We start from the raw sequence: 14,405 nt of genomic DNA, 5'->3' as shown, positions 1-14,405 counted from the left end.
GATGAGATGTCCAATGCTGTGGATGAAGTGGACGAGTACTGCTCTACAAACATCCAATTCGAGGACGACAATCTGCTTGTTTTCTGGGAGAAACAAGGCCGCTCCTATTCCCACATCTGCAGCGCCTTGCAAGAAGGATCCTGTGTGTTCCTGCAACAAATGCGGCGAGCGAGCGCTCATTCAGTGCAGCAGGGCGCATAATTGAGGCAAGGCGAAATCGTCTGAATCCTGGCACAGTGGATGCGATTTTATTTTTTCACAGTGCTGCACCCCAGAAGAAAAATAAGTCTAGATAGTAGGGCTGGGTCGGTTTGAAAATTTTAAAACCGGTTCGATATTGCCGTCTAAACCGGATCGAACCGGTATACCGATTTTTTTTGTAATTAAAAAAAAAAAAAAAAAAAAAAAATTTTTTTTTTCAAGCAGGGCTCCCGAGTGTGGCCCATAACTGTCTGTAGTGCAACTTCAGTCCACCTGATAGCGATAATACACCTCTAAGCTGGTATTGTCAACCAGCAATGATACTGAATAAAAAGAAGCAGGACACCTGTGTAACAAACACCCTGTATTTATTTCTCATAACTATTCAGCTCAACTTTTCTTCTAAACATCAAAATAATAAATGAAATAAGACTTCTGCCTATAGTGCAACTTGAGAAAAAGGCTAATAAAAACACAAGCAGTGCAATCAGAATGGATTGGCTTACAGCTGAGCTGCCTTATAAACTTCAAAACTCACAAATTCACACAATATAGGGCCTAGGCATGGGTCGGTTTGAACATTTTGAAACCGGTTCGATATTCCCCAAAAAAACGTATCAAAGCGGCTGCAGTTGGTGGCGATAATGCACCTCTAAGCTGGTATGCTGCCAACCAGCACGAACACTGAATACAAATAAGCAGAACCTTTTAACTGTAACAACACACTGTTTTTATTTCTCATAACTATTCAGCTTAACTTTTCTTCAAACATCAACATAATAAACAAAATAAGACTTTTGCCTACTAGTGCAACTTGAGAAGAGGCTAATACGAACAATAGTGCAATCAGAATGGACTGGCAAAAAAAAACTAAAAAAAAAAAAAAAAAAAAAAAAATTTTTTTTTTTTTTTTTTTTTTCGGTTTGCACGTGATCAAACCGGTTTGGGCTCGTATACCGAACCGAACCGGTAAAACCGGAAATCGACCCATGCCTACTAGATAGGCTATCAGGGGTTAGGGAGATGGTTTACTTTAGGTTGGATTGGTTCTGGTTAGGCCTTCATTGGGAGCTGCAACCTTTATTTATTTAATTTGTTTGAAGTTTGAACCCCCGCGCAGCAAGCACTTTATTTTTGTTTCATGTATGGGCACTGGATTATTTGCATTCGGGAAAAGCAGCAATTTATTTTATTTTGACTATTTTCAACGGCTGAGTGAGCAGCACTTTAGGCCGAGTGGCCGATTTATTGATTTTATTTAGGACACTGGAGACTGGATTATTTCGGGAAGTTGCAGTAAGTCATATTCATAATTTTATTTTGAAGAGATAATAAATAGCCTCAATATGCCAGCCTGTGTTTTGGACCAAGTATAGTATTATTTTGTTTATTGAATGAAAATGTATGCTATTTTCATGCTGAATGGCCTTCAGGCCTTGAGTTTTTTATTATTTATTATCGGCAGCGGCCAAACGTTAATATTTTTTATAATCTTCATATAAATGTTGAGCTGCAGGTTTGATTAAAATCCAGGTCTAAAGTGTGTTTGTTGTTGAATATTGTGGATGGGAAATGCATTGTGTGACTGTGTGTTGCCATTTTCAATTCACAAAAAATAACATAAAGAAGAAAGTTTGCTTTAAATAAATAAAATCCAGCATACTGAATATGTTTGTTATCGTCATTGTCACACTTAGACATATCCCACTGAAACAAATATAGAATGTGCGATCGGGCGCATAAAAATATATTTTTTGATACCTGACCGACAGGAGCTGTCTATAGCTTTCATACTTGAGTGAGTAAATTGTGTAACCATGCGTAAAGACACGCGGTGTCACTCGCCACACATCTGGGCCTACTTTTGATTTGCAAGTAAACGACAGCGTCTGTCGCTATTTTATCATCATCGTTTATTATGTAAATCTGGTTGCATAAGCCAGTAGCGTGTAACCTTTTTGATAAGCGAGTCAGTGGTTGCAGCATGGCCTGTCCTGTATATAGTCCTGTATATAGGCTACATGGCGAACTCACCGCAGCGCAGCAGAAATGGTAAGTCTCCTCATCCACCCAATGAAATAGGTAGTAGGTACTCTGTGTAATAAATATTAGACTAATAACAATTATTTTATATTTGTATTTGTAATATGAGTATTTGTAAAAACATCAAATGATGATAGAAGATGAACACATATGTCCCTCTTCTCGTTTGAACGCACACTGGTGTTGGAGATGATCTAATCATATAGCCTACAAGAGAAACAGGACGCATAGTTTATTGAAACAGTTCCCAAACATAATGTATACCATTACCTATACTGAAACAGCCTCTTAAATCATTAAATAAAATACTCGTACTGCCCGAGGGTCTAGAATAGTGTGTGCCGCTACTTTTTCACCTGCTTCTCAGGAAATAAAAAAATGTATTTTAAGTCACTGGAACATTTTGCAAAGTGACCCCCAAGTGGGCCATTTATTTGGTGAGCCTCCCTTGTTTGCTCAAAAACGGGCTAGAAATGTCCGAGATATGGTCGTCAGAGCTGACTGTTACACACGCCCCTCTGGCCCCTCCCACTTTTTTGTCTGATGTACAGAATGGTAATTTAACTGTATTCAATGTAATGCTATGATCAGAGGAGAGACATTCTTCCATCCTCACTCTGGAAGAAAGTACTCAATTAAGAGTAGGATTTCGTGTAAAACTAAATTTGTTGTGTATCTATTGAAGTGTCCATGTGGGCTAGTATACAATATTGGAAAAACTATCAGAGAGTTGAAAACTCGCATTTCAGAACAAAAGAGTAGCATTAGAAACCCTATTCTCCCACAGGCCTTCGTCGCTAAAACGGGCCTTCGGCGCTAAAAAAACGTGCCTTGCGCCTGTCTTGGGAAGATATCAACAGGGCTTTAGGCTGGTAAATGCGCTTTACGCTGAATGGGCGTGGCGCACTCCCTGAATGGGCGAGAATGGGCGTTTCGGCGTTAAATATCGGCCTAATGATATCTTCCCACCTGGTGTAAATTTAGCGCTTTGTGCTTTTGAAAACCAGGCCTATTCAGTGCGCTGGTTGCGTGGAGCCTCTGGCTCTCCTCTGTCACCCTTCTCTGTGTCACTCCCTCTCTCTTGCTCATATCAGTCTGACAGGCACAATACGACTCTCTCTCTGTGACTCCCTCGCTCAGACAGACACAACACATAGCAGCACCCAGCTTCCCATAGGAAAAATAAGTTGTAAGTTCACTGCCTGGCATGTCCCAGTATGCATTGTGCTGCTCCATTTAGCTACTAAATAGCAACCAAATGAGCCGAAATCGATATAAAAGGTAGTTCTAAATAATGTGTAATGGTAACACAACCTGCAATTGTAGAACATTTCAATATTGGACCAAATAAAACATGAAATGGAAACACCACCCTATGTGAAACATATATGTCCTCCTGAGCCTATATATATCCCATGTCGATTTAACGTGATTTAGATAAGTGACAGCGGAACGCGCTTCTACTGTCATGTGCTATACTGTGATGTCCGCTCCAATAACTTGGCCCTACTTCACATTTAGTTTTACAATAAAAACACATTTATGCAATGACTTTACATAATGTAGGGTATATTTATGTGCATCATCCTTCCTGCAGCAGGCGAGAGAAAATGATATCTTTCTGGACAAACTTTCACCAATCTAATATGCTATATTTTTCTAGCTGATGCATTTAGAACATTCTTTTCACTTTGATCTTGCTGTGTAGGGTATTTACATGCTTGCAGTATTTAAACTGCAGTTAGATTGGTTTGAGAAGCATAATAATATGGAATAATAGCCTATATATGGAGACAGAACGACTGGATGAAGAGAGGGGGGGGGCAGAGCGCTGGGCTTTGTCTGGTTTTACCGGATTTGTCCAGGAATTGGAGCTTAAAAGGCAAGCGTGTGACTCTTTACTGCAATTCTCCAATGAGCGGACTATGCATAATTTTACGCTTAAAAGGCGTGGTTATAATGGTTGAAGCTGCGTGTAGCGCCGATACCAAGATAGCGAGTGCGCTGGTCCACACCCACTAACTGCGCTAGGCGGCCTAGCGCTTGGCCTTAAACGCAGTTTCTACGCCGATTGCAACGATAGGGCCCGTAAAGTCCTCTGTCGCCAGGCATTTTAATGGGTTTGGTCACGACGTGTGTTCCCTCAGGTTCCAGGGTATAGAACATGTCAGTCCACTAAAGAGGGGGGGTGACAGAGACAAGGCCCTGTTACAAAGAGAGGCGTTTTGGATACATACCTTACAGACAGAACACCCCAAGGGCTTGAATGAAGAACTTTTGCTAGGTTGTTTCCTTTAGTTTCCACAAGTGTGGCCATCCAGCCTCATTCTTTACGTATGCAAAACATTGATGCATTCCTGCTGTGTAATATATACAGACTTATCTATACAAGTGTACTGTTTAAATTGTACCTTATCTGTTTGTCGATATTCTCTGATGCTTTTGATATTGTATTCTTTGATATTTTATGGTGTGAGATATTTCCAGTACTTGATAATGTAATTGATTGTACTTCCGGTTTGACACTATTTATACGTCATGTCCGTCTACTGTCAGCACAATGCTGAGGAAGGCTTACGCCGAAACGTCCATTGTCACTGCTGCTTGAAGGTATTAAAAAACCCCAAAAGGATTTATTTTGAGTGCTGGCTTTTTTGTCCTTCTGTTTATTGTTTGCGCCCTGCACCGTAGCTTTTGAAACTTTTGAGAGTGCTCACCAGTCGTGACTTTCAGTCACTGACTCTTTGGACAACTACATAATAAAAATAAAATAATACTTTTATGATGATTTTGAACGTGGCACGTCGGTTCTCCTTTGCGCTGTTTTCCTCCCTCCGCTTGTGCCCCCCCCCCCCCTCCTTCCTGTGGTCTGGTTTGGGATTGGGGAGGCCAATGGTCATTTATATTATAACCCATTTATATTATATAAATGAAAGCCCTAATGAAAAACAGAATAATTAGTGAAAGCCTAGGTCGTTATATCGGTCGCGCAAGGGCACCGTGTTTAGACCGGGGAGCAGTTGCCATGAGCGTCAAAGATTACTTCCATGGGTTTACATTAGCCAAAGCCCAAGTCGTTATTCTGTCGCACAAGGGCAGCGTGTTGGGACAGAGGAGCAGTTGCCATGAGTGTCAAAGATGACTTCCATGGGTTTACATTGGAGTTTAGTTGGAAAGCCCAAGTCGTTTCATGGGTCGCTCAAGGGTACCATGTTAGTAACAAGCAACGCACAAGGGACGTGACAAAGCGTCAATATGCTACGTGCTCGGAGTGAGGAACGGGTTGGAAAATCACCCCCTGCTTCTTCCTCTCGTTTAGCGCAAGACCAGAGTGGAGCGGATCTGCAGCTGGGCCGCAGTACAAACACACATTTTCCCCCCTCCCCACTCCCTCCTCCTCTCTCTCTGCACAATCAGAAGTGGTTGAATGGTTCTGAATGTGGGGTCCGGGGACCACCAGTGGTGCTTGAGAGGATTCCAGGATTCTCTGTTATCTCTCAGCCTAATATATATTGTACCCCGGTGGACTTGCCGTAGCGGAGTGGCTGATCCGGCCAGAAGTGTATCGGAGTGCTGAGCTGTGATTAGGCAATAAGAGGCACCTGTTGGCAATCCGCGGCTGTTGACTGGGCTTGGTCGCCTCCACGAAGGGCTGGGATCCCGCACGCTGGGGTACACGTTGCCCCGATTTACTGTGGCTGGACTCATAGCTTGTAGCACGCTAGCCTGGGTAAACCCAGCCCCCAGTGACCTGCTCTCAGGCTCACCCTGCTTATAGTCAGGTTCCCAATGTTCTGATTTCAGCCTTCGTTCAAATTTTTGGGAGAGTTTGTAAACTATACATTTTTGGAAAGCTTAGAGTGTGACGAAACCCAAAACCAATGTTGCCATTTTTTTTCAAAGTCTCTATGGTCGCCATCTTGGCCTTTCAAAATGGCGACCACCGAAATTAAACGCCTGCACTGGAAACCCCTATATGGCCCAGCAATGTTATTTCCTATAATCTTTTATGACTGAAATGTCATCTATAGGCCTAGTGGATGAAATTAAAAGTGGTTTCTAAAAGTTGCATCTTGAGCAATTTGAGTAATTAGCATAATGAGCTAATTAATCGCCAAATCGCAAAAATTTTGCTTCAAGTTAACCTAGAAAGGCGATCTAAGAGTCCAAGTCCATGTTTGTCATGTCCAGAAATGCATCTATTACCATAGTGCAGACATGCAACATTTCCTAATTTGCATGATTTGCATAAGGTATGTAAAAATTAGGTCACAATTAGGAAATGGCTAGATCTTTCACTTTTAGTCATATGATGATCTTTCTTTGATATTGGGTCACCATATACTGATACGCTTGGACAAGACTGCCACGGTGGCGTATATCAATCGCCAGGGCGGTGTCCGGTCGCAGGCCTTGAACGAACTAGCGACGGACATCCACGAGTGGGCTCGTGTTCACCTGCTATCCCTGTCGGCGGCCCACATTCAACCTCAACCTGGGCGCAGACTTGTTGTCGCGGGGCAACCTGCACAACTCGGAATGGGTTCTCCACCCACAGGTGGTGGAACAAATTTGGGCCAAGTTCGGTCGAGCCGGCGTCGACCTCTTCACATCGCGGCACGCACACCATTGCCCCCAGTGGTTCTCTGTCCTCGGGACGACCCACCGTTGGGCCACTGCCGCACGTCTGGCCGGGGGAGGCCCTCTACGCGTTCCCCCCAATCCCCCTGATCCCACAGGTGCTAGCCAGGGTGAGGCAGCAGGGCCTGCAGCTCATTCTGGTAGCCCCACATTGGCCGTCGCAGATCTGGTTCACGGACCTGATTGCTCTGGCGCAGGAGGCTCCGTGGCTGTTGCCACGTCGAGTGGACCTACTGTCGCAGGCGGGCGGTGAGATTCTGCACCCTTCCCCACACAAGTGGAAGTTGGCAGCTTGGTTCCTGAAGGGGAACGGTTGTTAGCCCAGGGCCTACCGATGAACGTGGTACAGACCATACAGAGCGCTAGAGCTAGCTCCACTCGTGCACAGTATACTCAGTATACTCAGCCCCCACCCTCTGGAACTCACTCCCCACTGTTATCAGGAACATTCCCACCCTGGACGCCTTCAAAACGGCACTCAAATCTCATCTGTTCACCAAAGCCTTTGGCCCTAATTAACTGTTCTTGCCTGTCTATTTGTTCCTCTCTGTGCTCTTGTGCCTTTTGCTTTGTTTTATTTTTGCCTCTGTGTGCTCGTCTTTTGTGTGTCTACTGTTCCTTGTTTTGTTCTTTCCTGTGAAGCGTCCTTGGGTTCGAGAAAGGCGCTATATAAGTCCAAGTTATTATTATTACTCACAAGTGGCAGTCCTTCGCGCGCTGGTGTGCGGAAAAGGACCTGGATCCAGTGTATTATGGCATACAGTGCATTATCTGCTTCCTCCAAGGCCTGTACGAAGCGGGCCAGTCGCCACAGTCCCTCAAAGTATACTTGGCCGCAATCTCTGCCTGCCACATGGAGACTGAGGGCAAGACAGTGGGAAGCCTGTCTTTGGTTTCTCGCTTTATGAAGGGCGTCCGCAAGCTTCGGCCCCATACGAGAAGCGTCTTCCCTAAATGGGACTTGGTTACGGTGTTGGAGGGTCTCTCGGGACCTCCCTTCGAACCGATTGACACAATCAGTCTGAAACACCTTTCGCTGAAGACGGCATTGCTGCTAGCTTTGTCTTCCGGCAAGAGTTGGTGACTTGATTGCCCTGTCGGTGCAACAGTCATGCATGGTGTTCTCTGATGATGAGCGCAGGGTCACGCTTCGCCCCAACCCCACTTACCAGCCCAAGAACATTAGGGCCGGGTTCAGGTCTATGACCATAGATCTGGTAGCGTTTAACCCTCCTTACTCGGATCCAATGGAGGAGAGGAGACTCCAGGCGCTTTGCCCCGTACGGGCGCTTCTAGCCTATGTGAATATGACGCGCACATTGCGCACTTCTAACCAGCTCTTGGTATGCCATGGAGCTCAGGCTTTAGGTAAGCCTCTGTCCAAGGAGCGCTTGTCGCATTGGATAGTTGAGGCCACTAACCTACTCTGCCGTTGGGAAGATTCCACCGGAGGGCATTAAAGCTCACTCTATGCGGGGTGTTGCTTCATCTTGGGCGCGATTGCGCGGTGTATCGGTAGAGGACATGTGTGCTGCGGCATCATGGTCAACCCACGACACCTTCGTGAGGTATTATAGCTTGGACGTGGTAGGCACAACATTCGCTCACACCGTCTTATCTTCTTCCCGTGCGCTATGCCATGACGGCCCTTTTTCGTCCGAAGGTTGCACCGCGGTGCTTCATTGCAGCAAGGACGGTTGTAGGTAGCATTAGTGAGAGCTCGAGCTGAAGCGAAGTAAAATGTAGGGGTTGTGCAACAACCCAGGTTTTACGAGTGAAAGCGAGAGCTCTCGCTATCCAGCCTTGCTGTCCGGGTATATACTTGGCTCAATGTTGAATGCTTGGAGTGGGGTTCCCTGTCTGGCGGGCCGCTACAAAATGGCTGACGGTCGCATCCAATCACAGACAGGGTTCGGCCAGGTGATGCCTTCAGGAGCGGCTGCTGTGTTCCACGTCACCGTCACATCACCTGGGTGGTTCGAAAGGTTAACTTTTATGGAATAAAAGGTAAGAGCATTCAAGTCTGTGCACTATGCGTGCTAAAGTACGGAAGCTTTCAGATGACTCCAGAGTAACGGAGGAACAACAGAAATGCTTGGCTAGGTTTGTGTGTGCTGCCTACTGCCCAAAAAGGAAGAAACATTAAGAAAGATTCCAGAGCTGCATTGGTACATGTTCTGCAAGTATATGGCAGAGAGTTAAAGGCTACCACCTACAGAGGGTGCCTTGAAAAAGCACATTGATAGGGTACATGTGCAAGCTCATGTTTGGGGACAGGCAAGCGTTGAGCAGCAAGTACCTTTACATCCTCTCAAAAATGGCTACTTCAAGGCTGATAAAGGCCAGTTAAGACCCACTACCACTGATGTGCTAGCAGCTCCTGAGTCCAACATTGAAATGGTGAGATGCCGCTGCAAAGGAGATTGTTCAACACAAAGATGCTCCTGTAGGAAGAGAAACTTACAATGCACTGACCTTTGCCTTTGCAGTACACAATGTGAGAACGATGAGGACTCAAGATCTGAAAACCGGGATTCAGATGGCAGTGATGCTGAAGATGATGAATTAGATGGGTTTTTAACTAACAGAAGTTAGTTATAATTGCAAAAGATGAATTTCAATATGCCTTGACGTACAGAGATCTTTGTTACAATCCATTTGTTATGGATGCTTGAATTCAAATTATAAATATATTTACTTTATATTATATCCAATTGATTTTCCTTCCCTTTTTCCTTAAAGTGTTTTGAACATTTGTCGTTTTTAAAATCCAAAATGGAATTGACTAAAGCCAAAATATAGATGTCCATTTCAGCCTAATCATATAATTTATGCGAATTATGCTAATGAACAAAGGTTGCATGATTTAGTTATGGCAAGACATTAATTTCTAGACACCAAAACATAGACTTAGACTCTAAGATAATCGTTCTAAGTTGCCCAAAACAGAAGATTTCCTGATTGTTACCTTTTTTTAACCAAATTTATACTAATTATGCTAATTAGGAAAGGTTGCATGACTGCACTATGGTAATAGATGAATTCCTGCACATAACAAACATGGAGTTAGACTCTTAGATCATCTTTCTAAGTTAACTGGAAGCAAAGTTATAGCCATTTTCCAGTTTTCGGCAATTAATTGGCTCATTATGCGAATTACTCAAAATTCTCAACATGCAACTCTTAGCAACCAAGTTCAATTTCATCCACTAGGCCTATAGATGACATTCCATTCATAAAAGCTCATACGAAACTACATTGCTGGGTCATATAGGGATTTCCAGTGCAGGTGTTTAATTTTGGTGGTCGCCATTTTGAAAGGCCAAGATGGCCACCATAGTGACTTTGAAGAAAATGGCAACATTGGTTTTGGGTTTCGTCACACTCTAAGCTTTCCAAAAATGTATAGTTTACAAACTCTCCAAAAATTTTGAACGAAAATACATAAGGACCTGGACTATCAGCTGCATTTAGCAGTTACAGCCAGTGGCATATTCAGCAGCTTGCGATGCTGCGACGGGCTGGACGACAGCGTGTGCTGTATTTGGGGTAAAGTCCCTGCTGTGGCCCATGTGTTATGTTGAAGCGTCATTGTTGGTTTACAGTTAGTGGGCCACTGCCTTGGTCTGTTTATATTTTCTTTTGTTGCTTTAATTGTTATACTGTATTGCCATCTTGCTGTCAGCCAACCTGTATTACTGTGGTGCCTAGAGCTGTTTTAATCAACAAACTTATATAGTCTACTTTTCTCTATAATAAAGACTTATCTTTTTATACAAAACCGCTTCATGGTATATGTGCCTTAACGGTGTCAGAACCTGCGGTCTGTGGTATTCAGCTGCCACAATATGGAATTCTGGACAAAATCATATCTAGGCTACATAAAAATATATATATATTTGCATCTGAGAGATCAAATCTCATCATATGGGGGTCCATTGCCCCAATGTGAAATAAATTAGGGCTCCTTAATATGAAAAAGGTTGGGAATGATTTACAGCAACACAATGCCATGTCCTTCCTTTTATGATTATTGTGGCGTTTATTGATATTATTCTGTTACATCACCACATGGTCATCTTGGTAGGAAAGTAACAGGCGATTGTAATCAATTAACAGGTGATTAACAGGTCAAGTGACACACTGTGTATTGTAACGCCATATTGGTAGGAAAATGCTTGTGACATCATGGGAATAGGCTTGGAGTTGTGAGGAGCCGGGACAGGGTACAGGGGGAGTAGGGGAGTTACTATCTTGAAATCCCATAGTCTTTGGTTCATAGTGACGTCAGGTTGTACCACATTTTGGGCATTTTTGAGGGCAAAAACAAAAGCAGGTTTGAACCCATAGATGGCACTTATGCCGCTGAAAATGATACAAATGGTACAATGGTAACAGTTTGGTCTCAAATGTGGAAATTTTGACCAGAATTCTTCACACACCACCCCAAAAGTCATATATATTGGTTAAAAGCTGAAAAAAAGTGTTTTGGGGTTTAGTCCTGCTTTAAGAAAACAAAACTTGGACCCTGGCCTGAGGAAGAGGCGAAGAGCGTTCCCACAGCATTCTCACGCAATGATCGCTCTGGGAACCCCGTTCCCACGCACATACGCATGCACGCATGCACACACACACACACACACACACACACACACACACACACACACACAATGTAACGTTGCTTTAAAAACCCTTGCATTGGTAATACAGCTTTAATCCAGAAGAACCCAAGATGTTACCAGAATTCAAGCACTTTTGATAGCCCTAGACCTGGTTTGTGTGTGTGTGTGTGTGTGTGTGTGTGTGTGTGTGTGTGTGTGTGTGTGTGTGTGTGTGTGTGTGTGTGTGTGTGTGTGTGCGCGTGCGATGTGCGTGCATCCGCGCGTTCATCAATGCAAAGCCATGCAAATAGAGACAGCTTCATCTCTTTCTCATCTCATCTGTGCTCATCAACAGTCTACAGGAGCACACAGATAACAATGTGAACAACAGCCTTTGGTTGCTGCTGTCAAAAATACCCCAGCATGTAATTATACTCTGACTTCACAACATTACTCACATCATAGCTAGTAACACCAAAACAACTATAACAAGACACATCTGCACACACTGTGGAAATACTTGCAATTTAAAACTTGACAAGTGCAACTAAAATAGGAAGGTCAGCCACAGAAAGAGACAACATTAAATCATTCAGATGACAATGGACCTATCAAAAGCTCATGCATAAATATAATGTTTCTTACCCTGTCTTTTTTTTTTAGATAAATATATATTTAAAAAAAGTGACCTTCCTTGATGATGAAACCCCAGCCTTGAGGTTCCTCTATAAACTGTGGCGCAGTTCTATGATTCCATCACTAGGAGGTGCTCTTGGATGAAGCAAAACCTTATCTCCACTTCTAATATCCACACCTCTCATCTCTCAAGTTCTGGTAAAGTGCCTTATAAACAAGAAGACAGTCAAATCTAAAGCATTGCTTCTCAAACAGAGCATACGCCAAAATGTTAGTATGTAGGCATTTGCAGACATGTATTGACTAAAATGTAGTGTATTATAGCAATCTGTAAGGCATGTGAGATATGGGAATTTATTTCTAAAATCACTGTAATGGGAACTGGGAAGTTAGTGATGCTTGACTGTATCAGCAAAGCAAAGCAATAAGTAATCAGCTTAGGACACCAAAAGAAGCGTCCATGCATGTCCATCTCATCAAAATCCCTGAAAGGCGTCACTCAAAGTCAAACCTCAATCAATCAATGCGAGTGATCAGAAAGAAAACATTAATCTGACAGCCTTGCATCAAGTAGGTATCCCAGGTTTCCCCCTGTGGCATGGGGAGGTATTCCCCCTGGTGGGGTTTATGCATATAGCAGGGGATCATACGGCCATAATGGGCAAGGGAGAAGCGATAATGGCCTACTTACCATATTGACTTCTGATACCATGTCTATGCTGGCTATGTCTATATTCATCCCCACTCCAACCGGGGGACCTGGGGACAGATCAAAACAACGCGGTCAGCAATGGGGGGGAAACTCATCATCTGCAGCCTAATACATGTCATGGTTCAATGCAGGCAAAAAAAAAAAGTTGTAAACAGTTATGTGCGTGATGGCAGCACAGATTAACACTGGTTAATTTTGCTGTTGTCAACCGGATGATAGTTTACAGTCTTCATTTGGGAATAGATATGCACTGCGGTGAAAGTGTAAATAATTTTCCTTAAATTATTCCCATAAAATAATTTAGGCTCAAACACATTTCGCGTTGCATTCAACACCTGAATAGCAAGGGGAATCACGAATGGACACGTGCCCAATATTCCAAGACACGCTACGAGAGTTGATAAGCACCATTTACCTGACCATTTTTCATTCAAATAGGCTATACAAACTTGTTTTCCTCTCCATAAATCGTAGCTTCTAGTCCCCCCCCACCCCCCACCCCCACTGTCGATATCTGTCGCTGTATGAACGCTCATGTCACCTGCAGAAGCGGATAAGGAATGCCTCTTTACCTTCCGTTATCAACGACGATCGTATAGAGTAGGCTAACTGCAGCATTATACAGGCTGACAAGGCACAAAGTCAAGACTTGGGGATAATATGAGTTAATTTACCTCCGAAATCTGGCCTCAATCGAATATCATAACCTTTCAACAGTCTATCCACCGTCTCTTTCACCAAAGACATATTGCTAGGCTCGTTGACACCGGCACTATGGAGGAGAGAGAAAAAGGAGATAGGCATGACAACATAGGCTATTTAGATACGAGACGTTCTTGGACCATTAAGTGTCCAAGTCTTTTCCATGCTGTCTGTAACAGTCACACATCCTCCCGACCCCACCACGCTTACCTTTGCGCGCACACCACGGCCACTACGAGGGGCAACGACCAGACGCCAAAACACCTCATCCTTATTCTGAACACTGCCATAGCTGTGTTATAATGTGGGGGGCTATTTCTTTCTTTTAGTGAAGACACACGAGATCCAACTTATTCTGGCCAGTGCTGTAATTCCAATGCCGGGCGCATGCGCACACCCGACCACAACATGAAGGCGCTGCGCTGCTGCTGGTGGTAGTGGCAGAGGTAGTAACGTTACCCAGCCACGGGGGGAATTTAAAGGAGAAAGAGGACCAAGCGTGCAGGTTACTCTGAGGCACACGGGGGTCTCCCTCCGTTTTGTTTGTCGATTATTATGGATAGAGAAGCGGGCTTGCGTTGTCGGTGCGAATGAATCCATTGGGACGAGACCGACTGGGGAAATGTGGTGGGGTTATCTCTCCCCCTTTCGCTCGCCCCCCCCCCCCCCCCCTTCCTTGAGTTGCCTTTGAGCAAGGCATTTAACCCCCCCAGCTGCTCCTCAGTGGCTAGAAGTCTGGTCTCCCAGGTGTAAATGTGTGTAACTGCATGGATGTGAAGCAATTGGGCTACAGGAAAGAGCGTGGAGCTAAAAAAACAAAAAAACATGCACTTATATTTTTAAGCAACTGCACACACATTTTGAAGAAC

At 44.0% G+C, this 14,405-nt stretch overlaps 1 protein-coding gene across 2 annotated transcripts in view; it reads right to left on the bottom strand.

Annotated features, from left to right (window-relative positions):
- The window catches only part of gabrb2b (gamma-aminobutyric acid type A receptor subunit beta2b), a gene marked incomplete at both ends in the record, with an annotated part of 306,515 nt that extends 292,689 nt beyond the window's left edge, over window positions 1-13,826 (bottom strand). The window contains 3 exons of one of the 2 annotated variants that reach the window (XM_083640938.1): window positions 12,814-12,881; window positions 13,509-13,606; window positions 13,747-13,826. In XM_083640938.1, the coding sequence (XP_083497064.1) occupies window positions 12,814-12,881; window positions 13,509-13,606; window positions 13,747-13,826 (246 nt within the window). Of the gene's footprint in view, window positions 1-12,813; window positions 12,882-13,508; window positions 13,607-13,746 lie in introns of those variants that run through there. The other variant, XM_083640939.1, reaches the window with a different exon arrangement.
- Window positions 13,827-14,405: the final 579 nt, after the last annotated feature.

The sequence above is a fragment of the Poromitra crassiceps genome (assembly GCF_964638095.1).
Source record: "Poromitra crassiceps genome assembly, chromosome: 1".
Lineage (NCBI taxonomy): Eukaryota > Metazoa > Chordata > Actinopteri > Beryciformes > Melamphaidae > Poromitra > Poromitra crassiceps.
This window is presented reverse-complemented; position numbering and strand designations above follow the sequence as displayed.